Source organism: Eublepharis macularius, chromosome 3, assembly GCF_028583425.1.
Source record: "Eublepharis macularius isolate TG4126 chromosome 3, MPM_Emac_v1.0, whole genome shotgun sequence".
Lineage (NCBI taxonomy): Eukaryota > Metazoa > Chordata > Lepidosauria > Squamata > Eublepharidae > Eublepharis > Eublepharis macularius.
In genome coordinates, this window is record NC_072792.1 from 52,698,992 (window position 1) to 52,725,050 (window position 26,059).

Consider the following 26,059-nt stretch of genomic DNA (forward strand, 5'->3'; position numbering starts at 1 on the left):
TTATGGGTAGATAACAAGTCTGAATCCTTAATCATATGAGCAAAATGTCATGCACCTGGAAAGCGAGCATGTCAAGGAGAAGGTTTCTAGCCTCGCTACAAGATCTTTTTTATTTTTTTCAACGTAGGGCAGCATTGCAGTGTGCAATTCTCTCACCTGCTGTGCATATTTTAGAAAAATTTTATGCATGTTTTAATAGGCCGTTGAATTTAAACATAACCCTTAATAAAAAGGTACACAAAGTAGAAGATTTCACTGTAATGCATCGTCTTTATTACAACTTTTATGGAGAACCTAAAATATGGTTACAGCTGTCATAAATTAGCCACTTACAATTCAAGACAGCATTATACTGCTTGGCTCTCTATTCAGGAGAGAGAAGGGGAAAAGACAATAATTAATTTAGTCATTTATCAAAATAAAAAAACACTGAAAAAAGTTACTATTTAAAAATATCCTCAAGTGGAGCTTCAAACAGAGACTGATATCCTATGTTTGTCCTTTAGACTGTAATTCCTAAATTTTCAGAATTATAGACATAGTTTGTAATCCTGAATATATATTCTATTGCTGTGATTCAAAAATCATGGTAGCAATATTAATGTACCAGAGCTGCACATGGACAATGAAGTACTTGCAATATTTAGTATAGTCATATAAAAATTAGTCATTATTTGATAATTGGGTTTCATTTCACAGCCTTTTCCCCAACTGTAGCTGAGCTGCTAACTTCAAAATAATAAAGATGACCATGCAAAATAGCTGTCAAAATTTCTACGGTGCAGGTACTTGTATGTATCTGTCTGCGTGTGGAGGAAGGGAGAATGCAATAGCACTAAGTGGCACCAGCCAATCAGGAAAAATACTATCCGCTACAGGAATTAACTCCTATGCACAGAGCAGCCATAACCAGCGCTTCCCATTTCCTGTAGAAAATTTTATCATGAATTGAACAACACTGCTCTCCATTACTTACTCCCCTGCAGACTTATACAACCAAAGTTTCTTATTTAAAAAATGCTACCGATTGCAACCTGAGTACTCTTAGTTGCAAGTCCCACAGCACTCAATTAGACCTCCTTCTGAATAAGCATGGATTGGGTTGATTGTCACGTACAGGAGATCTTAGTCGTCTTCCGAGTCACTTTCTTCTCTCCTTGTTGGAACAGAACACTTAATTGACGACATCAGCTGGTCCTGGATCTGTTTCCTGGGGTTTTCCTCCAGGTCTGTCTTGATGGCACCTGACTCAGAAATCTTCCACTCCAATTCTAAATGTAAGGGAGGTGGGAAATGACATTATTACGAAGGCTTGCAAAAGTGGGAAGAAGGGAAGTTTCACAGTGCTCTTGCCCTTTTGGGCATACATGCATCCATCTGCTTCCTTCTATTCCATTTTGACTAAATTCCATACAACCTTTTTGAACATCTAGATGTGCTAATTGCTAGTGCGCTCCAGCTGTTCAGAGTACTTTAGATGGACAGAAGCAAGTACAGCTTTATACTTCTGCTGACAGGGGAGGCACAACGGTGGCTGTTCCAGAATAAAAGATGCACAGGAAACATTCAGAACCTTACAGAGGCCTTAAAGATGTGTACAGCCCACTCCACATTACTTCTTGCTTATTTCTTCACTGTGAAAAACCAGGAGCACTTCCCACCCAGCAGCAGGCTTTTTTATTGCAAAAGCTCAAATTGGCTTCCACCCCAGACACAGAAGAAAGTCAATGCTGAACATTAATCAGATGTCTCACTGTTGGCAATCTAATCATCCAAACTCATTTATCTAAACTCACAAGGAGAAAATTAACATGATTCTCACCTTCCTCTATCAAGTCTTAGGAAAGCTGTTTTTTCTCTCTCTTATGATTGAATAAAGAAATCTACAGTGAGTGTTGCTTGTAGGACATGATGGTAGGGTAAAGGGAGACAGAAGAACTAAACCAAATGAACAATATTAGGAGATTTCCATTAATATTGCCAGTGCACTCCAGCTGTCCAGAGAGCCAGTTTGGTGTAGTAGTTAAGAGCAGCAGGCCTCTAATCTGGAGAACTGGGTTTGATTCCCCACTCCTCCACTTGAAGCCAGCTGGGTGACCTTGGGCTAGTCACAGTTCTCTGGAGCTCTCTCAGCCCCACCCACCCCACAGGGTGTTTTGTTGTGGGGATAATAATGGCATGCTTTGTAAACTGCTCTGAGTGGGCAGTAAGTTGTCCTGAAGGGCGGTATATAAATTGAATGTTATCATTATATCCATGGTGGCGGTAAAGATATCTGCACCGCCATTTAGATGCTACTTTAGTCCTCTGCAGACACTACGTTCATGCAACCTGGGAGTCTACCAACCATGTGTATTGGCAGCATGTGGTCCCAGTGATGCATCTAGTATGTGTGGCTGGCAACCTCCCAGTTTTCATGAACTGCAGAGGCTTTATATACTGTTTTTCCTCATGTGCAAAGGGATGCTCGGTAGGTTGGAAACATAATCCTATGCAGCATTCCTTAGCTAACTGGACTACAAAACTCTATAGAAGTGAACAGGAACCATATTATCTTTGGGTTGTGACTGTATGCTTTGCCCATAGACAATCAAACTCTTTTATACTATTTTGCTATTTATTCTTTTCTCTCTTTCTTGGGCTTTTTGCCCCTTTTCCTAATTTTCAGTTTGGGTATTACTGGAACACAATTCTTACAAGATTTTTTTTAAAAAGTCACTTAGTGGGCAAATGAATATTCACACACTACAGGAATCAAAGATGGTGCTTGGACTCAACTCCATGTTTTTAAAACATGGCATTGTGCAGGGCTCTATTTTGTCCCTCTACACAGTTAACATCAACACAAAACCACTGGGAGGTGTTACCTGGAATTGTGGGCTGAGATGCTCCCAACGTACAGATGACAGCCAGCTGTTTTTCTCCTTTTTGACTAAATCATGCAAGATAGCAGACTTCCTGGCCCAGGCTCTGGAATTTCCTCCCCACAGATGCTCACCTGACCTCATACTCCTTGTGGAATTTTACCAGTGGCCCAGATTTTATGCACGTTGTTTTAGAAGGTTGTCTCTGATTTTATGGCGACTGTATTTTTAGGGCTTAAGATCTTTCCAGTTTTTTATCTGACACTTTTAAATTATTTTAACTGCAGTCTAAGGTTTTTTTTAATTTGTAAATTTTATTCAGTTTTTGATGCTGTTTACATACAAAATAACAAAGGGAGATGCTTGTTGTTGTAAGCTGCCCCACAGATAATTTATATGGAGAGGAAGGATTGAAAACCTAATGCATGCACATAACCAAGTGACCACATCAAATATTCAACTACTATGGGCTTTGTATGGATATTTTGGATACATACGGGGAATACAGCAGAGAGAAGAGAAGGGTTTTGAGACCACGTCATCTCAAGGATTCAAAATGCTTTCCATTTAAATCCAGATTGGATTTTACATATTTCCTATACAGAGATAGCCTCTGTGAACAAAAAAGTAAATTCACAGGAAAAGAGAATGGTACAGTGACTGCTGCAAGTCTGGGTCATTGGCAGGACCTAAGGACTTACCATCTCTGGTCAGATTCATCCCTCCAAACACCAGCGGTCCAATAAACTGGGCCTTGATATCCCCTTCAAGGTAGATGAAGATTGTGGGGAGATTTCTGTCAGGGTAGTTGGGTATGCAAGTTGTAGAGATGGCTTTGACAAACTTGACCTCAGGGAACTTCTTTGCAAGTCCATTTAAGTGTTGATTTATCAAGGCACAGAGAGGAATGCTTTATAAAGAAGAAAAAAATATCACTTCAAGAGCCATGCCCTGCCTTCTATGAGTTAATTTAGAAATGCTGCTCTGCAAAAAGTACTATGTAAAAAAATTTCTGTAAAGACCATCAGGAGACAGCATATTTATACCAGCCTCACAAATATATTACTGGAAGCATTGCAATGTTTAGTTTATTTATTTATTTGACTTATATCCTGCCCTTCCCACATGTGATGACGTACAATCTTACATATAAAGAGCTCAAATAAGACCAATTTGCTACAGAAAAAATGCTATCAGAAATATTTTAAAATGCTTACTTACCCCTGCTTGTAAAGGTGCAATATGACCCATATATCCTTGCCAGCTTTAGTAATTTCTTGGACATAATCCTGTCCTGAGATCTCTAGAAGTTCTCCAAATTTATTCTTTAATTGAGTTGCTTTCCATTCAGCTATTCTTTGCTGCCTGAACCACAGGGAGGAGTCAGAAAATAAGGCACATATGAGAACATCAACATGAGTGCAAGACCAGGTATGTAGTCTTACAACCAAAGACACTGCCAAAAGAACATCCAGAATCTGAATACAGCTCTACATTAAAATATGTCTGCAGTTTTTGCACTGGTGTGAAGGAGAAAGAGCGAGGGTATAACATTCCAGTTAGGAGGGAGGTGCTGCTAGGGCAGATGGTTCAGGGGAGCATCACATAATAAGTAAATAATAATATACATATTTCCAAGTGTTCAAAACACTTCCTGTCTACTGCCTTAGTCATAAAAGACGGCAACCCCCAGCCGCGGCGCAGCCGTTAAGGCTGGGTGCCTCTTTTGCTGCCCTGGAAGGAGAGCAGAGCTCCCCTTCCAGGACCTGTGGGGTGGGCGGAGCTTGCGTGTTTAGGTGTGCTCCGCCCGTCTTCCCCCTCAGTCGGCGCCTCGAGCTCGGACCACTCTCCGTACCCTGTAACAGGACAGGATTAGCCGGTCGCCTCATTTGGGGCCAGGTAGGAATTTTTTCCCCTTTTGCAAATTGGCATGGGCAACAGGGGTTTTTCGCCTACCTTGTTCTGTTGTGGTGGTAGTGGTAATTGGCAGGTGGTGCCGTAGCCTGTTAGGTTAGTAGCAGGTTAAGAGTCAGGATTTGAGAGCGGGCCGGTGAGTACTCTTGGCACATCCTCATTGGTGGGGAATTGGGGTCTGTCAGGAGCGGCTGCGGCCCTACGGCTCAGCTGCGAGGGCAGACTGCCTGGTGGGACCTCCCAGACAAGTCCTTACCTCAGGCTGTACGGCTTGGGGTGTTTGGAGCTTTATGGGGGGAACCATTTGCCTGGCCGGCTGGGCCCAAACCATCTCCCTTGGATGGCTCGCACCCGGGGCAGTGGGTCTCGCCCAGGCAGGTTCAAGGAGGAGGTCCCATGGTGACCACTGGCTTGACCTGCACCGCTAGTTAGCTCCCCTTGTTGCCACTGTTATATGTTGTTGCTTTAATAAAGTAGCCCTTAGTATCCAAAACCTGTGTCTGCCTCTTTCTTCCGACTAGGGTAGCAAACAACAACCCTGCAAAGTAGGTCACCACCACTATCCCTATATTACAAATGGAAGGGCCAAGGATGAAAGAGAATAATGTGCCTGAGGACAGTTAATGATTGCATGGTAGACGCAAGATCTGAACCAAGGACTGAATGGATCACAGAGTTGAGACAAAGCTAGATTTCATTTTTTGTTAAAATTGTGGGGGCAGATTAGGCAAGAAGGGTACAAAGTGGAAGAAAAAAATGTGAGAACAGTGGGATGTGATCATGTGAGATCAGAGCAACTTAAGCACTATTAAAGTTTCAGAAAGGACAATGCAGCCATTTTATCTGTAGTAAAGATCCTCAAAGCAAAATCTGGAAAACTGTTTCAGCTGTGGAGATCAAATCAGATTCTCAGCTGGCACAGCCAAAAGTATTAAACGACTACCTAAACGCAATCTTAACTGACTGACTTGGAAGCAAATTCCATTGAAGTCAACAGGGACAGCATCCAAAGAAGTTTAGGATTGTGTTGCCCATCTAGCTTACCTTTTACAAAGTATGAGATCGAAGTTACAGGCTATGATGAAAACACGTTTATTCAGCAGTGAAAGTCTCTGTCACGGAGTTTTACTGATTTACAGCCAGAAAAAGCAGGGTATTGTGGGGGAACAGCTACTAATAACTGTAACACTACGCTGTTACCATCAAGAGACCCTTTTATTCCTAATAACAATATTCATTTTGCGCATGTTGATAGCTCACAGTGTACATAATCAATCCTGGATATGAACCAGAAGTAACGAATTCCCAACAGAAACTAATACCATACTTCTCAGCTAATAAGATGGTACCATATTAAAAATTATGAAAGGTCCCCCATTGTCACCAAGTAGATACTCTACCAACCATGTAATTTACTTGTAATTTTTAGGCTTGGTGTCCTCAGGAAAAACTTATGAAGCCTGGTTAAAACATGTATGATTTTAAAATGATATGGTCACATTCACTGCTTCACACATAAGGCTTTTTAAAAAATTTCACAATTGTGCAAGTTACTACTCAATTAGATTGGTAGCAACTCACTCACCCAACATCTCTCCTCTACGGGAAAAGTATTTATCTACAACAGTAAGCTACGTTTTGCGATTAAAGACCCAAACTACATCAACATTATGGCAAGGGATCGACAACGAACCAGTATAATAAAGCCCATCTGCATAACTCATTAACTGTACAGCTCAATATTACTGATAACTGACATGATGATTAACAATCCATAAAGTTTATGCTGCCCAAGCCCTGGCAGTTTGGAGTCTTTTATTAGGAATTAGCACACACAAGATCTCACAATAAATAGCAACTATACAGAGGAGTACCATACATGATTATATTAGTGCACTGGCACAAATCTCTGCATGGTTTACCTTTGGATTATGGCAACTTTTCACCTCCATCTATTCAACTGGACTTACTTCCAGAAAAGTATGCTTAGGATTGTATTGTTAGGGCTAAATATAGTTTAAATAGTTATTACAGTCTGTACTTTATTAGCAATAGTGACTGACAATATTAGACTTCTGTGTTTCCCACAGACTAACCCTTATAAAATCAATTAGCCCAGCAAATACTAGGATTGAGTCCCAATATTGGGGCATCCAACTGTCCATGCAATTTTTACATATTGCTCTAACCTGTACATTTCAACAGCACGTTCATCTTCCTCATTGAATTCGTCTTCATTTTCTTCTAGTTCCTCTAGGGTCATATCTTCATAGGTTTTCACTGATATGTGAGAAATACAAGACAAACAACGTATGTTTGGAAGAAAAATGACAACTTTTGGAACCAGATGCATAAGTCTTTAGAATTTAAAATTATTTTATATGCAGATGATCTTTTATAATTTATTTCAGAACCTCAGTCTTCCATTCCAATATTCATGAGCTTAATTAATAATTTTGGTGATTTGTCTAGTTATTCAATTAATTGAACAAAATCAGAGTTGATGCCACTGGGAGACAATATATAATGGAATGTATTTGCTGATGGACATTTTCAATGGTGCCCAGACATCACTGCTTATCTTGGAATACTGATTTCTAGAGATATTAAGTAAAGTGTTAAACTTTAGCAAGTTGATTGCTGATATATCTTTGGATTTGGACAGATTGGCAACACTAAACTTGTCATTATGGGGTAAAGTAAATACACTCAAAATGAATATTGTACCTCGAATTATATATGTTTTACGTGGAATTACTTTTCATATACCTTGTAGATATATTCATAAAATTAATACTTTTGTTTTGAAAATTTATGTGGGGATCATCACTACCTCAACTTTCTTGAAAGAGGATGCAACATTCAAATAATGGAGGAGGATTTCATTTTCCTGATCTTAATATCATAAGTCATATTTGTTAACTTGTACAAATTATTGTGATTGCTCCTCTCAATTGGATTATCCATCTTGGAGGCTTCTTGTTTGGAGTCACTCTTTAAATGGAATATTTTAGGGTCTACTTATGTTAAAATGGATTCTATTCCTCCTGCAGTTGTATGGCACATAATATCTTGACAATATCAATTTGTCTCATTCTCACATGCTACAGGAACATTATGGACCAATCCAGATTTTAAAATTAGGAGGAAATCTTTTTAATTGAAGGCTTTGACCAATGGGGATTCTCACTCTGGACTGACACACTATAAAGTTGAGTTTTTGTCATTTTCTCAGCTGAGGTGTAGGTATGTTTTGCTAACCTGGTAATATTTACATTTGCAATATTTGTTGGTATTTAAATATGGCCCTGCAGTTTTGAATGTTTCAGAATCTCCCACACTTCTGGACAGTTTTATTGAAACGGAAAATGAAACCTAGAATACTTGTTTGATGTTGTTTAATAAATATGATTTACAGTGTCTCAGAGAGAAATGGAATTCTGACAAAGCAATGAGACATGGCTTTAAGCCTCATTCTTATTGCTTCTATGGATCTTAAGCTGCAACTTATTCAACAAAAATTTATGTTTAGGGTATATTGGACACCATAACACTATTTGAGTAAAAGATTAAGTACTATGCCCAATTACTGGTGTTGTATCTTACAAGATGCATTTCTTAAGCATATATTTTGGGCATGTCCAGTTAATTGGCCTTTTGGGGAAGAAGTCATTACTCACATTAATTTTGTATTGGAATCTATTTTTGAGGATGTTTACATACTCTTAAACTATTTGCCTGTCTCCTGGAACCTAACTGATGGTCAACAGAACTCGACCTTCCATGCCCTTACAGTCACTAAAAGACAAATACAAACCTGGAAAGACAAAATACCACTTCCTGTAATTCATTGGATTGAGTACTTTATAACCTTATCAACATTCGAACATATCACATATAGACAACAGCTATGTATGGACTTATTTTTAAATATTTTTGAGACCTTTTATAGAAACCTATGTATGGACTGGTCACAATTGTTTTGTTGGTTTTTGTATATTCTTTCTTTTTCCTTTGCACAAATAAATAAAAGACTTTTGGAACTAAAATCCAGGAAGTTTGAAGGAGGAATTACTTATAAACAATCTTTTGCTTATCTATATCTATGCGAGAGGCCACAGAGATGCATATTTGTAAACAACCAGTAAAGACACATCACGAAACCAAACTGTTAGTGACTCTTAGACTGGAGTCCACTCTACTTCGTATTTCATGTTGCTCACTGCTGCAAGCTCCGGGATCCATGCAGCAAAAACTTCCTTCAGAAAAAGTATGAATCAGTTCCAAGTTAATCACAATTTCAGCTCAATGCCTAGCTATCGTGACATTCAGAATTATGCACCACATCATTAAATCTGCTCCCACAACTTACATCCCAGGAGTGTTCATATTTTGCAAGGCTGCAGCTCCTACTGAGGCGATCTTATTTTAGACTGCAATCATTAGTCTAAATGACGTAAAATATGGCAGGCAATTAGTCTACACCAAGGGGTATGCTCTAATTCAATAAAAAGTTTAACAACGAAAAGGTTGATCAATGAAATCTTTCCTGAAATAGCCTTTTCTTCAGTGATGGCACCTCAAGGCATCTCCAGTACTTCCCATCCCCACAAATAAGAGTTGCAAGAACATCAGATAATACAAATTATAACTAAACCATCTTATTCTTTGGCTTACACTAAGAGATCTAAGGCAAAGCTCTTTTGGTGGCAGCAAAAATCATTAGGGAACACCGAGGAAATCAGGAAGATAGGAACCATTATAGACATCACACATCAGGGGATAAAGAAAGTGGGCAAAATGTTACATTTTTCTTTCTGTAAAGCATCTCTAAGATGCCCTTTAGTCCTGTAAGTATCTCTGCTTGCCATTCCCCTCACAGACTGGTTACTGTAGTATGCCAAACCTTAAAAGATTTCTTTTTCTTTTTAAAAGAGCCATAGGCTGCAAACCACTGGATTGGGCGGGGGGGGAGATTATTTATCTTACCAATTGACTGCTGCTGTAGGATCTGCTGTTCCTTCTCCTCTTCTGCCTGCTTTTGCTCTTCTAGCTTCTCTTTTGGAGGAAGGATGCCCTTTTTACGTAGGATGTCATTCCATTCCGTGTCTGCATTAGGATCCTAGAACAATCAGAATTATGAGACACAAATACTACCAAGTTCCACACTTACAACTATAGCTCCACAATCTCAAAATGAGATTACTTCACTTGAAAATCCACACTGTTCTTACCTATTTGAAAGTAGTAGTGGTCCATAAATGGGGAAGCCTTGCTTTTGGCAAATCAGGGGTGCCATAAGCCCTTCAGTCCAACACCCACTCTTCTAGTTGTGTTACTAGCACTATCATGAGGCACATTCTGATTTACAAACTCCTTAACAGAACAAGATCAATTACCAGAGACCACTACTTCCCTAAGTCCCATTACAATATGTGACAGCACCATCTTGTCTTTGCTGTCCATACAAAGGAACACATACTAAATGCTACACCACAGTCCCTGAAGACTCACAGACAAACCATCTTTCAAAAACATTGATAGACCTTTCTATTTGGGAAAGTTTGAAGCTAAGAAGGTTAAAGCTGGGTATATGTATAGGTGAGGGTGTTTGGTTAGTTTCACTTAGCTATACATTCGATTTTAAATTCTTCTCGGACTTCAGGTTACAAGCTAAAGTGACTAGAAATTTACCCACTGTTCAACAATTTCACCCAGACATCTGCAATTTCCTACACTGTACATTACTAAAGTGGCAGACAAAAGGCAAGCCACAGGTGGACCAATGGATAGATTTGTCTCTGCTGCAACATGGGGTACTTTGGGCATGTGGGATAACTTTTGTTTTCAAGATTCCCATGTGATAGTTTTGGATTATATGAATCAGTGCAGTTCTATCCTTGACTTACACCTGGATGTAAGGATCTGCCAGGTAACCTTCAAAATACTCCACTGTTTGTTAGTAAGAGCTTTATTGAAAAGTTGCTAGTTCATGATCTTACTGGGTTCATTGTCAGGAATGAGGCACAACCAAATATCAAGAACGTATATCATTTACATTCCCCCTCCCTCCCCTTCCTAGAGGCTGCTAATTCTGCTGGGAACTATCTGCATAGAGGAGGACACAGGGTTCAAGGTTATATTATAACAACAACAACCGATTTATATACCGCCCTTCAGGATGACTTAACACCCACTCAGAGTGGTTTACAAAGTATGCTATTATTATCCCCACAACAAAACACCCTGTGAGGTAGCTGAAGTTGAGAGAGCTAGAAGCTGTGACTGACCCAAGGTCACCCAGCTGACTTCAAATGGAGGAGTGAGGAATCAAACCCGGTTCTCCAGATTAGAGTCCCGCACTCTCAACTACTACACCAAACTTGCTCTTTGTGGGCTCTTTTCCCAGTGACTAGGAGCAAGAATTCACATCCTGGGAGAGTAAAGAAACACAGCTGCAGCAGATTATCATAACATCATAACCTCCAGCCCCAACCCCCCAGGTATGGGTATGGCAGATGCGGCCAAGGAACATTGCATCCAAACTCCCTTTAATTGGAGAAGCCTCAAAGATTCGCAGGGGGTGGAATGTTATAGTTATATCATCAGATATTGGAAGCTAGGAAGGGTTGGTATTTGGATGGGAGATCACCAAGGAAGATTTTACAAAGGAAGGCAATGGCAAACCACCTCTGCTCCTCACTTGCCTTCAGAGCCCCTTGCCAGGTTTACTGTAAGTCAGTTGTAACTTGACAGCATGCGTGCGTGCACACACACACACAGAAGATACACTACTGTTAGGAGTCATACTAGCCACTGTACCAGTGTAACTATAGCATCTGTAAAACTCCAGCAATGTATGGTCAGTATTGGATGAGTGGGACCATCTATTCTCTCACACAGGTCAATCCTGCCAGTGGACATAATGTAACAGTACATCAGAAAAGAGATGGTATAAAGTTAAAATATGGTCAGTACAGTTAACTGAGAACCCAAAATGACTCTCACCTTATTCCTCTCTGCTTTCAGAGCCATACAAAGGACAGAATTTCACCTAAATGTGCCTACAATCATGGTACACCACCAATATTCAGCCAGGGAGCATGTATCTCAGACTGTACAAAATATGTATGACAAGGGGCTACATCACAATGCTCCCATGCCTAGAAAATGAATGCATATATTTTCTCTGTTTATTCTTGTCTGAAGTTTTGGATCATCAGTTTCCTCTCTGTATAACTAACATGTGCTCAACTGGTGGGTGGCAATGGATATGGGCTCTGGGTGAAGTGTCTGTCACTGTTGCTGCATTATCATTTAGTATCATTTTGGTGATTCTCAGGCCCCATAAGAAATGCAAGTCCTAAAGTTAGGGAGGCTATATTTCCCACCCTAATCTGCAAAAGGCAGTGTTACATTAGATTGCCAGTTTCACCTGTCTCCTGTCTCCCCTCTCCCCTCCCAACCTAAGGATAATAATCTTAAAACACTTTTCTTATCAACCCTCTTAGAATCCAATTTGCAGTATAAGCGTACCATCTCTCATGCTCTCTCACCATCTGTAATAGGACAATACTGGCCAGTTTCCTCCTTCCCTTCTAGCACTAAAAGTATTTGCAAGACACTTGGGGGGCGGGGAATCTGAACTATGTGGGATTTTCCTCTATACAAAAGACCAACGCATTTTGGAGGGTAGACCCGCCCGGCATTTTGCGTGAGGAAAAAGGGAGGTGGGTTAGTCCCCCCCTCCCCCGTTTCCTATGAACAGCTGTCACTTCTACCGGGGTTAAGAAGGACAGGAAGGGCCAATCGAATCACCGCCTTGGTTCTCATACTCCACCCAGGCAGGCAGAAATGCAACCTCCGGCACATCCGCCACGTGAAACTTTGCAACCCGATACCCGGGAAGCAGAAAGCACGCCGGCCACGGCCGTCTTCCGGGTTGGGAATGGCGCGGGGGGACCCCACTTGTCTCTACACTGAGCAGCCCAAGGACTGGCACTAGCAGCCCGGAGAAAGAACCTCCATTTTCTGCCCTCTTGAGCCCCACTAAACTGAGTGCAGCAGCGGGTGAGGCCACTAGGCAAGCTGGCTTTCTCTCCAGCGTGTCTCACGCAGCGTCCCCTGAAGCTGCGCGGCTCACCTGCATGTTGGGGCGCAAATGTGTCTTGCTCCCAAAAAAGACAAAGGCTCCCAATCACGCCATGGAGATCGCGGACTGGCTGACCGGCCGCCTCCCCGGGAACAGAAATCGAGCAACACCCCTGAGCTGACACGCCCGACTCCTCCCTGGTTTGTCCTTATTAGGACTGATCCGGGTATTTTTCCCTGTATGGCAGAAGGGGAGGGGGCACGGAAAGGCCAAGCTATGTGCGGGTAGCACGCACAGTATTGGGGAGGGGGGGCTCAAATTAGCATGATTTAATATTTAGTAAAGGCGGCAAGAAAAACCTGCTCATCTAGAAATCTCCACATGCAGTTCTTGGATGGATGTATATAACGCAATACCTGTAAAATAAGGGGTAACCTGGAAGCTGTGACAGTGCCGGTCTGAAAACGGGGGTGGGGAGCGTTGTCCAAATAAAAGGCATTACACAGATCCTATTTTTGCCAATTCTGGACGGTGTACTTTGCAGATGATACAAATAGGTTGATAATAGTGCAAATCGCAATATAAATTTGGCATTGGCCTTTACTTGCCAATGGTAAGTACCTTGGGTTGCCGGGTCCCTCTGTCCTCTCAAATCCCCGGGAGTTTGCCCACCACCAGCGTGCACCATGTAACCCTATAGAGCAAGATCCATTTAGCTGACAATTTATGCCAAGAAAGGAGTAAGCTCTTTCACTAGCTCTTCATGCAGAAAGGAAGCTGCTTCCAGCCACAGGGGAGCCCAGGATTCCCGCCTCAGCTATGTAAATAGAGCTACTTAGTGCACTTTAAGCAGGAGGATGCTTGTATGTGGATATGTTAAGGGATAACTCCTGCATTCCAGGGTACTCCTTTGTTTAAATAGTTAAACCCCACTTTTCTCCCCAATAGAGATTCAAAGCAGATTGAAACATTGTTCGCTTTTCTTTGATTGTATTGTCACAACAACCCTGTGAGGTAGGCTAGGCGGAGAGTTTTTTTAAAAAAAAAAACACCTCTGCTGTTCTTTTAGATGCCAAACAGCAGAACACAAACCACATACGAGGTGATTAAGAACTGGTTAAGATACTATTTTTCAATTTCATGTTTAATGTCTATCGCTTCTTTACTTCTCCCATTACAAATATGGCTATGCTTTAGAAAGACAGTATGGTGTGGTTAGAGGGTCGTCCTAGGATCTGGAAGACCCCAGGTTCCATGTCCATTCTGCCCATGGAATCTCTGTGGAGGCTCACTGGGTGACCCTGGCCAATCATTGTCACTCTCAGCCTAGCCTACCTCACAGAGTTGTTGTGACAACCACTACAACGGCCCAGAGCATCTTGAGGAACACTCTTGCAAATAACATCGTTCAGCTGCTTTGGCCCAGCAGAATGGCTCCGCCTTCTAGGACCTAAATTGTGCAGTGCAAGAAGATTCCGCACAAAGGCTGGCTTGGTCCCTGGGTGGACTGCAGCAGTGTCATACACATCAATAGTAAATCTGTTTTGTTGCTGAGAGCTGCCTTGAGCAGGTCTGGAGAGGCAGCAAGAAAATTTCCTAACTCAATCACACAGGGAAATGTTTCTTCATTGGTCGTATGTGGACTTGTGGAGAAACAAATGAGTAAACATTACTGTACATCATGGTTAAGGTGACAAACACAACTTAGATGATCTTTACAGGCAATAACTAGATGTATTTGGATGTATTATCTGAATGTATTTGTATTGGGAGCTACCCTTTTTGTGTAAATCTAAGAAGTACATGACTGTGCAGTCTACATTTTATTTCATCTTCTACAGCATTTAACAAATAAAAATAGGGACATTACTAAGCATGGAAGTAGCCCATTTTTACCACCCATAAATGATTATGCGTGTGAGGCCAGTGTTTATTTATTTAGTAGATTTTTATGCTGCCCCTCCTCTAAGGGGCCCATGGTGGCATACATTGGCCAAAGCAGATTGAAATACTGCCCTGCCCTCCTCTGTTTTATCATCACAACCACATGAGGTAGGTTAGACTAAGAGAAAATGACTGGACCAAGTTCAGATCCTAGTCCAGCATTTTAATTTCTACAAACTGGCTTGTTAATTTGAGTTTTTAAAAAACTAGAATATTTAAACTTGTAATGGTTCTGATTGCACTTATTGCAGAAGAGCTACAATCCAAGATCATTCAAACACTTACTGATTAAACCAGGGTTCCCCAGCATGGGTCCCATGGGCGCCATGGCACTCATGGAGCTTTTCAGAAAGTGGTCAGGGCCTTCGTAAGGTAGGGCTTATTATTGGCCACCCTCATTCAAATTAAAAGGTTTTTCACCGATGCGATAGCAGCAGCTGCCACTAGAGAAACAAGACTAGTAAGCATCTAGATTTGTGGTTGCATTCCTTCATCAGGGTTTCTTTCTTTCTTTCTTTCTTTCTTTCTTTCTTTCTTTCTTTCTTTCTTTCTTTCTTTCTTTCTTTCTTTCTTTCTTTCTTTCTTTCTTTCTTCCACCTTCCAGGCTTTCCTTCATTTTTTTATATCAACGTTCTGCAATTCTTTTTTAAAATATGGCAGCCATTTTGGATTTGACTTCACATCCTCTGGTAGCTATTTCAGGTGGCATTCACCACTCCCTCTCAAAATGTCAAAGGTGCCCACAGGCTCAAAAAGGTTGGGAACCTCTTGCCAAGACAAAACACCTGCCCCCCTACTCCCATTAGGACTGCCAGTCCCCCAGTGAGAGTGAGGGTTCCCCCATTCCCAACCTCTGCCCCTCACCACCACTCACCTGGCTGGCGGGAGGAAAAGACCCCAAGGAATGGGACCGGGAGGCAAGAAGCCTGTTAGACGAGCATGCAATGGGCATACTTCCTATGGGTGCTATGATGTCACTTCCAGAAGAGACATCATCATGCCCAGTGGCAAGCATGCTCCCACCCTTCACTGGGACCAAAATTGGCAGGAGCATGCCTGCCACCAGGCACGATGATGTAACTTACGGAAGTGATGTCATCGTACCTGCCTGGAAGCACACAAGAAGATATCAAGGTAAGTCAGGTTCCCTCCTCCTATCAGGAGATTAGGGGGAGTTGGCAACCCTAACTCCCATTCATGAATTTAGGGCCAGGTTTTTTGTGGGCCTAATTAGCAATGTGATGCTGGCAAGGCAGAAGAACTTATTCATGGGAATCGGTACTCGCCCAGGCTTAAATCTCTGGGCCAAGCTACACATGACGAATGACACTTGAATGGCAAGTGTATTTCTCCCTGTTCACTTGTCCTCTACTCAATCCACTTGCCGTTCAAGTGTCATTCGTCATGTGTAGCTTGGCCCTCTGTTAATAGAACCTTAATTATTAATTTAACCTTAATTCAAGATATGGGTACTGAATCATCAAGAACTCCAGTGAACACACACTAACAATTTTTAGGTATTTCCAGAATCTCCCACAAAGGCAAAGCAGACTGCCCCAATTTCCCAGAGACAGTTACTGGAAAACTTTGATTTTCTTTGATTAACTTAAACTGACAATAGTTTTTTATAAAAGTTTTACAAAATCAAGGGGGGAAACCTCCAATTTGTTTTCTGTCTCTCCCTCCTCAACTTTTCTTTAAATGGAGAAAAATATAGCCCTTATTTTAGTGAAAAGGTACACCAGCTTAATAAGATTGACCAGCTAAATAACAGACATTGAATAGATGCGGAACTACCCATCATTGCATGGAAAACTGTATCTGTTGGATGAATGCCTTCTCTACAGTTATTTACAGCACAGAATTATGTTGGGTTTTTAAAGAAAGTTATTTTAAAGATGATTTGACCCTTAAATACATGGAAGTTCTGTGTCCTCTCATCAACTAAGAAAAGTGAAATCTCAGTAGAAATAACATTGATAGTACTGCATAAATAATAAGTATGTTATAAAAAAGCAACTCTCTTTGAATGGAGGCTCTTTTTTTGAGAAGGTAATAATGTTAATAATGTCTTTCTTTTTAAAACATAAAATTAGGATTCTGAGGGAGTGGTGGAAGAAATAGGTCGCATCTTATATCTACCAGTCTGTTTAGGACTTCTCCGAAGTAAGCCAATTGTGGTTTTCCAACTGAGGAATCAAGGTGAAAACAATATATTTAAAGCCAGAAGGACAAAATGGAGACAACTAATGAAACATTTGCTGTTGGTTTGCTGAAGAAAGCTAGCAGGTTTGAGTACTACAAGTTTAAAGGGGTATAAAAAGGCAAGTAGCCTTTTTATAAAAAAACATCCCTGTTAGTTTGCAATTCAAGATAAATATATTGTACTGAAGAAACATCAGGTGTTTGTTTTTAGGGTTTTTTATTTAATTGCTACATAAAATTGCAAACAAAAATATTGTATATAAATAGCGATAATGCCTATCTAGGGAAGAGCTAACCTGGAAAAATTAGTAAGTGAAATTTACCATGGTATAGTAACAAATACCATTTGCTGATATCTGTAGATAAAGCTATTCTTAATTGTGCAGATAGTACTAGTTGTGGCTTAGTGGTTTGGGTGGTGAGAATCAGGGAAACCCATTTTCCAGTTTCTGCTTAATCCATGAAGATTATTGGGGGATCTTGGCCAGTCATTTCCTCAGCCTAATCTACCTCAGGGTTGTTATGAGGGTAAACTAAACCATATATGCTGCTTGGAGCTTCTTGGAGGAAAGATGAGATAAAAATGAGCTAGATTAAGAATGCTTTATGTACCCGGATATCTTGCTACTGATTATAAAGAAATTTGACTCTGGATGTTGAACTGCCTGGCCTTTTATGTGGATAACAAAAGCTGTACAACGACAGAAAAAATGTAATGATCTGCATTAATGGGGGAGAGTGACTCTGTAAATTAACCGGGGACAGAGGCAGCTCTATAGAATATACTCCTTTTTGCTTTTCTCAGAAACCTCCACTAGTTTGCATTTGTTCAACTCAGAGAGAGAGAGAGAGAGAGATGTAATGCCTGTGACATAGGAGCTACTTATTTTGTTATGTTTCTGTTGTAGAAATGTTGCTCTGCCTTGTAGATCTGTAAAAATCCTAGTTTTTATATTCTCAAGAGATCACAATGATTGAATAAACAGACCTTGACAATGGTGGGAGGGATTTAGGAGCCAGACTCGTTTTCCAGACTTGAATATTTGGTATTTGAATGACCGCATTTTAGAATCTCGTAGTCACCAAACTTAACCTTAAAATCTTTCCAAAGTTTCTTGGCAAGTTTATTAATTCTGTGAGAAAAAAGTTTGTAGCATGTAAATAAACACAAGGGAAATGTTGGTTCTCTTTACCATAACAAAAAATTAACTGCTAACCCTATCCCGATATCTGCTCCCAGATTTCTCACAATTTCACTATTGCTTTAAAAAAAATCCACTCATTTAATTGTGTATTGGAGCCTGCATAGACAGCAGCTAGTTAAGAAATGAATTAATATGCTACTACTGCAAATAGTATAAATTTAAAATTTAAAATTTAAAAATTTAAAATAAATGAAGAAGTGACAAGAACGTCATGCATATGTATTTTTCTGGCATACAATATAACATATTCTGATGCAAAATTATGAGCTTTGTACTATCAGCATGATATATTACAATACATTGTTGAATACATTATCATGTATTCATTATCATGTATTCATGGCGGCCTGGAGTAGGCACTTCCATCTTCTTGATGCAAAAGATATGTCTGATAATACCTTGTAAAACAGCTGGTAGAATATTCACTAACATTCAGTAACAGTAACGGCAAAGCTTTTGAGTTTTTCCCAGTCATAAGAACAGCCGTTACTCGATCAGACCAGTAATCCGTCTAGTGCAACATCCTGTCTCACATAGCGGCCAACTCGTCATTCTGGAGGGAAAGGTAACATTTTCATGACTGGTGGCGTAGTCCTAAATTGATAATTTGTGCCAGTCTACTATTGAAATATCATGCTGTAGCTGAACAGGTGTAGAATATTAGACCAACAGTAAGCACAGTGGTACTTTAGGAAGTTAGTCATCATTACAGCACAATCTTGTAGATGTTACCAAGAAAGTCAGTGAAGTTCTTGCTATATATCAAAACAATTAAATCATGCCATAAAGAAAGACTTTCTTCTTGGTTTTCCACAGGCATTGGAATGTCTGGACGTGGAAAGAAGCCAACAAAGCCTATAATTGCTTCCCGGAAAACCACGTCGGCCAGAGCTCAACTGCAATTCCCAGTAGGCCGCATCCGGAGGTTTCTGAGACAAGGTCTGTATGCTGAAAGAATAGCCATTGGAGCTGCTGTGTTCCTGTCAGCTGTGTTGGAGTATCTGACTGCTGAGGTGCTGGAGCTTTCAGGAAATGCTGCTTTTGAAAACAAGAAACAGCGAATTGGGCCAAGACATATCCTGCTGGCTGTGAGGAACGATGATGAACTTAGCAACTTGTTTGCACATGTGACCATTGCTGAGGGAGGTGTTTTGCCCAACATTCTTCCCCAGCTTGTCCCTAAGAAAACTGCAACCTCCACCGCTCTTCCAAGTGGATCTGACCCATGAGCATGTGTGACTTTTTGCTTTCAGAATGGCTGCAACCCTTTACTTGCACTTGTGACTTGGTATCAAACATTTTAATGGGGTTTTTTTGGTTCTAATAAAACTTCTGCAATACACAACTTGGTTGTAGTCTCTTTGTGATCAAACAGCAGAACAAGTCACCTTTTTGAAATGGGGGACTTGTAGCACAGCAAAGTTCTGATTCATGCCTAACAATGCTACAGTGAGTGAGATGACGTTGTGCAGTTTTCTTTAGTGCATTTCCCACCTATTATTGTGATCAAGCTGCATAAGGCTGAGAGAAGAAACTTCTGCACAGCTGGTTAGACTAAAGTAATAATGTTGTTTAGTAGTGGGGTGTACAGCTTGTGGTTTCATTGCTAACCATGTGCTCAAACCTAGGCAAGGGATGGAGTGTAAAAAGTCTTCTGATCCCTGCACAATTGGAGAAGTAGGGCTGGGTGGGAGAAATGTAGTAGAATACCTTGTGTAGGAACAAGGTGCCCATCAGCAAGGAATTACAGAGATGGGGTTCTTTATTGAGAGCAAAGGGATTTTGTGTTGCCTTTCCAACAGAGAGACTGCCCATGCATCTCATAGCTGGGTTTGCATGTGGATCTATGATCTGTGACTATCCCCTTGAAACTTTGCTGAGGAAATTCTATGGCTCTCTCTTCAACCTTTTGCTTCCCTGCCACAACAAGAGCAGGATCTTTGGTCATCGTTACTCATACTGGGTTGTCTCAATCACAATGGAGTTACCAGCTAAATAGCTGTCAAGAGAACTTGTGCTGAAATAGCAGTTTGTCAGTGTTGCCTCTCATGATTCTTAATTATGATCATGAGATACAACGGGTGGAAGCCACTTTAGGAAAGTGTCCCCCATACTTGCTATGATATCAACAATGCTTCTAGAAGTAGCACTGTGGCACATGTAAACGCAGTCTCTTCCTCTGTCTTGCATATTCTTGTCCATGCTGTTGTGATAAAAGTACCTCCTGCAATGAATTTGTGTCATAGTAACCAATTGTCCTTCACTTCCCCTTTGCTTTACATAACTGGAACTTCAAGTGATCAAATATTTCACAAACAGCAAAGTAATTTTATAACAACCTTGAAAGCAGATGAGCAGAAAAGATTCCAGAATGAAACAGATTGTTTGGATCCATTCCAATCTGGTTTTAGGACTGGTTGTGGGACTGAAATGGCTTTTGTCACCCTAGTGGATGATTTGCACCAGGAGATGGACAGGGGGAGTCTAACCCTGTTAATTTTCCTGGACCTCTCAGCAGCTTTTGATACCATTGATCATGTTATCTTTCTGGGCCACCTTTTGGGACTGGGAGACACCGTTCTGCAGTGGTATTGGTCCCGTCTCAAAAGTAGATTTCAGAGTGCGGCGCTGGGGGACTGCTGCTCTACCCCTTGGACGCTGGCCTGTGGGGTCCCACAAAGTTACATCTTGTCCCCCATGCTTTTCAACATCCACATAAAGCCACTGGGAAAGGTCATCCAGAGATTAGGGATGAGTTGCAACCAATATAACACTCAGCTTTATCTTGTTCTTCCAACTGTGAACAAGTGCATGGAGGTACTCCAGTCTTGTTCCATCTAAACTGGTTTCCCAAACTGCTTTTGGCTTAATTCAAGGTGTATAAAGCTCTATACAGCTAGGGGCCAGCATACCTTAAAAACTGCCTTCTCCCGTATGAACCTGCCCATCCAATCCAGTCACCTTCATAGTTCCTGCTTTGGGTGCCCCTGCCATCTCAGGCTAGATAGGTGGTAACCCAAGAGAGGCCCTTCTCAGTCACAGTGACAAAACTTTGGAACTCCCTTCCTAGGGAGATTTGTTTAACTCCCACTATCATTATCTTCCATCAGGGAGTGAAGAATTTTTTGTTTCATTTTTCATGCCCCCAATAACTGTTATGTATTTCCTCCCCGGTTTTGGCGTTGTGTGTGTATATGTTTTATTGAATTGTTTTATATATCATTTTTAATGCTGTTTCAACGTTCCAAGTGTTTTTATGGTAGCTTCCTTGGGGACCCTATTTGGGAGGAAAAGCAGAATAATTTTTTTTAAATAAACCTACATATTGCAAAAGTAGGGCTGAGAAAAAAAGCTTGCTAAACATTTTGCCTTCTTGTAGAATCATGATGTCAACCAGGGTACTTCACTACACTGTCTAAGGATTAACTATACAACATGTTGTACCGACTGTACCTGTTGGATGTGTGCTAGGAACCAGTGGAAACTTTAACACCCAGATAGTTGGAGACACCAATTTGAATGGGGACTGTGGTGCCTTGGGATGGAAACCTTAAGCTTCCCCCACCCCATTTCCTGATCACCTTAAGCTTCCCCCACCCCATTTCCTGATCACCTTAAGCTTCCCCCACCCCATTTCCTGATCACCTTAAGCTTCCCCCACCCCATTTCCTGATCACCTTAAGCTTCCCCCACCCCATTTCCTGATCACCTTAAGCTTCCCCCACCCCATTTCCTGATCATCTGAAACAGCCTCAGGGAGCTGTTATTTACTCCCCGGGTAAAACTGTGTATGCTGATGTGCTATATGTAAGTTTACCCATGGGGCAAATAGTGGCTTTTGGCTGGAGAGGGAAAGTGTTAGCCCTTTCCCCCACATTCCATGATCTTTATCCAAATCAGCTTGTACCCGAAGTTTCAGCTGGGGATTGCAAATGCATGGCTGCTTGATGGGACCTCGGAACAATATGTAGTGTAGTTAAACCCTAAGCTGTCTTGTTCACCATTAACTTGTTGCTGCTATTTCCTATGCGAATTATTTCATTATTTTCCCTGTTAATTTCAGGAGGCATAAACATCTGTGTTGTTAAGCCATAACCCTAAATGAGTGTTCACACATCGCAACATAACTTTCTTTAAATGTGGAGTGTGAAAAAGCGACTAGAGAGAACAATTGACCCTCCTTGCCCCATATCTTGACATAGCTTCTTTGGGGGTAATGCAAGGAGCCCCAAATCACATGGGTGGAGCCTTCTTGCAGCTTTTCCCTTCCTAGGAAAGGAAATACTGGCATGATAAGGAGCTGCATTCTGGACTGCTTCTATGTGCCATAGAGTTGCTCCTGTCTCTCTGCTTCACATGCAGAAAAATGCAGTACAGTAGCAGTGCACTTGCTGCCAGTATGTACAACACTAGAAGCATCATTAGAACTCCAAACCTTGCTAATGTGTCGTAAAAGCAATTTAGTACTGGAGTATCTCAAGACAGCTGTAAGTTGTTTTAGATTACTCTGGTGGTTTCCAGTCCTTATGCATTTAGAAGGTATGGATGGCCAAGGAAAAAGTCTACAGTTTAACAAGAAAAACCTGTTAGACAATAAGGGACAAATCACATGTGACTTATTTGGCCAAAACATAGTTTGGGAAAATTTAGGTGGTGGCAGTAGTGCTCATGTTTGATTGCTACATCAAACATGGTATGTTCAACTATCTAACATGCTTGCTGTAAAAGCTGTGGCACCTATACTTTTTATGACCAAACAACACAACTGAAATTAAAATCCTAGAACTTCAGTATTGCATGTCACTGGACCATTGTGTATCATGTAAGGAACACTACTGATGTTCTCCAAAAATGGTTGGGTCTCAGTTAAAGCAGCCTCGCAAAAGAAAAACCACTTACACAATCAAACAGCTGAAGACTAAGAACAGGTGTGGCTCAGAAAAACAAATGCAAATAAATGCTTGGTCAACCTGGACTGGATACAGATACAGGTAATATTCATTCATTCTCTCTCCCCACTTATATCCTGCTTTTCTGTCCAACAGGAACCCAGAGCAGCTTAAATCCTCCTCCTCTATGCAAATACACACGAGGGGTGGCATTCACAGTGGAAGATAAAATCCCATCTCTATCTCCCAAGCCATGTTTCCTTTTACCCTGTGTTGTTTGCCCCCCCCCTTCCCTATCCACTTAATGGCCTGCTTCCCTCCTCCTCCACCTGCCTATTTGCTTGTTTTCCTGTTCCTGTTCCTGTTCAGTCAGCTGATTTCCCATATCCCTCGGCCAGTCTCTTCCCTTTTGGCCTTTTTGTGTGTGTGGGGGGGGGGAGTTGATATCTTGTTACAATTAGGGATGGTTAACTCCCCCTCCCAATATTTTATATTTTTGTGTAAATCTGAGATTTTGCAGAACATTTACCCTAGTCCTAAGTGTGTCTCATTTTTCATCTGCATAGTGGGGCTGACCAATGCTATCAAAGATACATGAAATTGGATGTATAGGTGTAATAATCAAATCATGATTCTGCTAAGAAGGGCGGAAATAACCTCCCTCTTTCTTCAATAGTAGTAGTAGTAGTAGTAAATTTATATACCACCCTTCAAGGCAACTTAACACACACTCACAGTGGTCTACAAAGCATATTATTATTATCTCCGCAACAATCACCCTGCGAGGTGGGTAGGGCTGAGAGATCTCTGGAAGAGCTGTGACTGACCCAAGGTCACGCAGCTGGCTTCAAGCAGAGGAGTGGGGAACCAAACCCAGTTCTCCAGATTAGAGTCCCGTTGCACTTAACCACTACACCAAACTGGCTCTCAAGCAATACGGAAAAGAGATTTGTCCATCTGTGTTTGTGCCTTACAACCTAAACTGAAAGCACATATCCTTGAGTCCAATAGAATTCCTAGCATATATGCTCCCGATTATTGGCTTTTTGCAAACTCCTTATGCTTTGTTTGACATATGATGTACAGGCATGGGGTGTGATCCAGTGATCCATCAGCAGAAGGTGCCGGGGGCCATGGGTTCTATCCGTGTTTTTCTCCCCCAGCAGCCCCTTCTGACCCAGAAAAGTTGGTTCCTGGAGTTGCATGACCTGCATTGATTTGAATCAATGTAAATTAGGGCAGGGCTATTAGAATGTGGGGGATGGGAGGAAGTTATCTTTGTCCCCCATTGCATCAAATGCACTTCCATAAAAGAAATGGTGGGCAGTTTTGATCTCTCCCCCTTCTCAAGGCCAAACTAGACATAAGCGCTAGAACTGGATCAGTGAAAGCAAGCAGAAATCCTAAGTATGCTTTCAATGGAAGATGTGTTTGAAATTGGAATCCACTGAAAATACAGCAAGCAGTGATAAAGCCAGAATTAACTTCATAGTTCCTAAGGCTATGCTACAAGTCCACCTTTCTCATGAGTATTATGATTAAAAACAACGCAATAAAAACAGGGTAATATACACAGCCACTCATCTTCCCCAGCTCCTTGGTTTATTGGGAAGCTGGGCAATATAGAGTGGACCGAAACTAGAGCAATGCTCATGGAAGACTCAGGAGGACAAATCAGATAGAGCACATCACAGAGCCCATTTGCAAACAGTGAGGTGGTAGAGAAGACAACTTTCTTCTCTGCCACCATTGTGTCAACAGAATCTAGCCCAGCTGAATTATTTAAAGTGCTCCATGACTTGGTAACACTTAAATCTGACCTTGTCAACAATGGAAATTTGGTCTCCAGCTGAAATTTCTCTGCAAGGTTCTTTGCTTTCATATCTCTCTCATCAATTCCAGCTTGGACGCCAAGTTGAGAGCATATCTGATGTCTAAGGTATCAGAAGTACCAGCTTGTCCTTTTCTTATGGATGATTTCAGATTGATCCTGCCTATGGGTCCCTATCATATCTGGTGGGAATGCCCAGTAATTCAAGTCTTTTGGAGGGGAATTTATGAGGAGATTATAAGGATTGTTAAAGTTTCTTTTCCTTATAATGTTAAAGTGATGTTATTTGATATTTGGAATGATTGTAGATTGACAAAAGAATATATAACTTTGATTTCAATACTGTTGGCAGCTGCAAGGTTATTAATAGCTAAACACTGGAAATCGTATATACCACCTACAAAGATGCAATGGTATAATAAAATATGGGCGATGTATGTAATGAGTAGAATAACCAACAATTTCTTTTTTGAGGAAAATGTCATAAATATGTGGAAAGCTAGTCATGAAGAGGGGTGGAATATGGTATTAGAATATCATTCGTGTAATAATTAGAATTAGTGTAATAATATTATCCCAAATAGGAAGGATTATGATGTGTTTTTGGATTAATTGAACTTAAAAATTTATTTCCACTTTGATTTTATTTTTAAAAAATTTTAATTTTAATTTTTTTAAGTTATTATGGGTATTGGAGTATTGTACATTTTGTGTCTTTTGTTTTGGTTAACCAATAAAAGTTTTTTTTTAAAAAAGAAGAGGTACCAGCTTGTCCTTTTCTTATGGATAGTTTCAGATTGATGCTGCCTATGGGTGCTGATGGGGTCCTGGGGAGCATGAGAGCCAGCATTTGTGGCCTGGAAACATTCCCATCTTAGCTTTCAAAATCTTGTCAGGGAAAGATATTGAAGCCATTAGTGAAAATAATCAATTCCTCTCTGAGGCTTTCCTAGACCTTTGAACGAGGCTGCTATTAGACCTCTGCTCAAAAAAAGATTCATTGGCTAGGGATGAAGTGGCCAATTATAGACCAGTATCCTGTGTACCTAATCTAGTGAAGGTGATAGAGTGTGGTGGCAGAGCAGCTCCAAGGTTTCCTGGATGAAATATCTGCC

At 41.0% G+C, this 26,059-nt stretch overlaps 2 protein-coding genes across 2 annotated transcripts; one reads left to right on the plus strand and one right to left on the minus strand.

Moving 5' to 3' along the window:
- Nucleotides 1-250: 250 nt before the first annotated feature.
- Nucleotides 251-13,055, minus strand: PDCL3 (phosducin like 3). The gene is made up of 6 exons (XM_054973053.1): nucleotides 12,922-13,055; nucleotides 9,768-9,900; nucleotides 6,968-7,058; nucleotides 4,086-4,229; nucleotides 3,566-3,774; nucleotides 251-1,271 (listed from the first exon to the last, which is right to left on the minus strand). Exons 1-6 carry the CDS (start codon nucleotides 12,925-12,927, stop codon nucleotides 1,126-1,128), a joined length of 729 nt encoding a protein of 242 aa, XP_054829028.1. The 5' UTR covers nucleotides 12,928-13,055; the 3' UTR covers nucleotides 251-1,125.
- Nucleotides 13,056-19,048: 5,993 nt separating this feature from the next.
- LOC129326207 (histone H2A, sperm-like) lies at nucleotides 19,049-19,453 on the plus strand. The gene has a single exon (XM_054974370.1). It carries the CDS (start codon nucleotides 19,049-19,051, stop codon nucleotides 19,451-19,453), a length of 405 nt encoding a protein of 134 aa, XP_054830345.1.
- The last annotated feature ends 6,606 nt before the right edge of the window (nucleotides 19,454-26,059 follow it).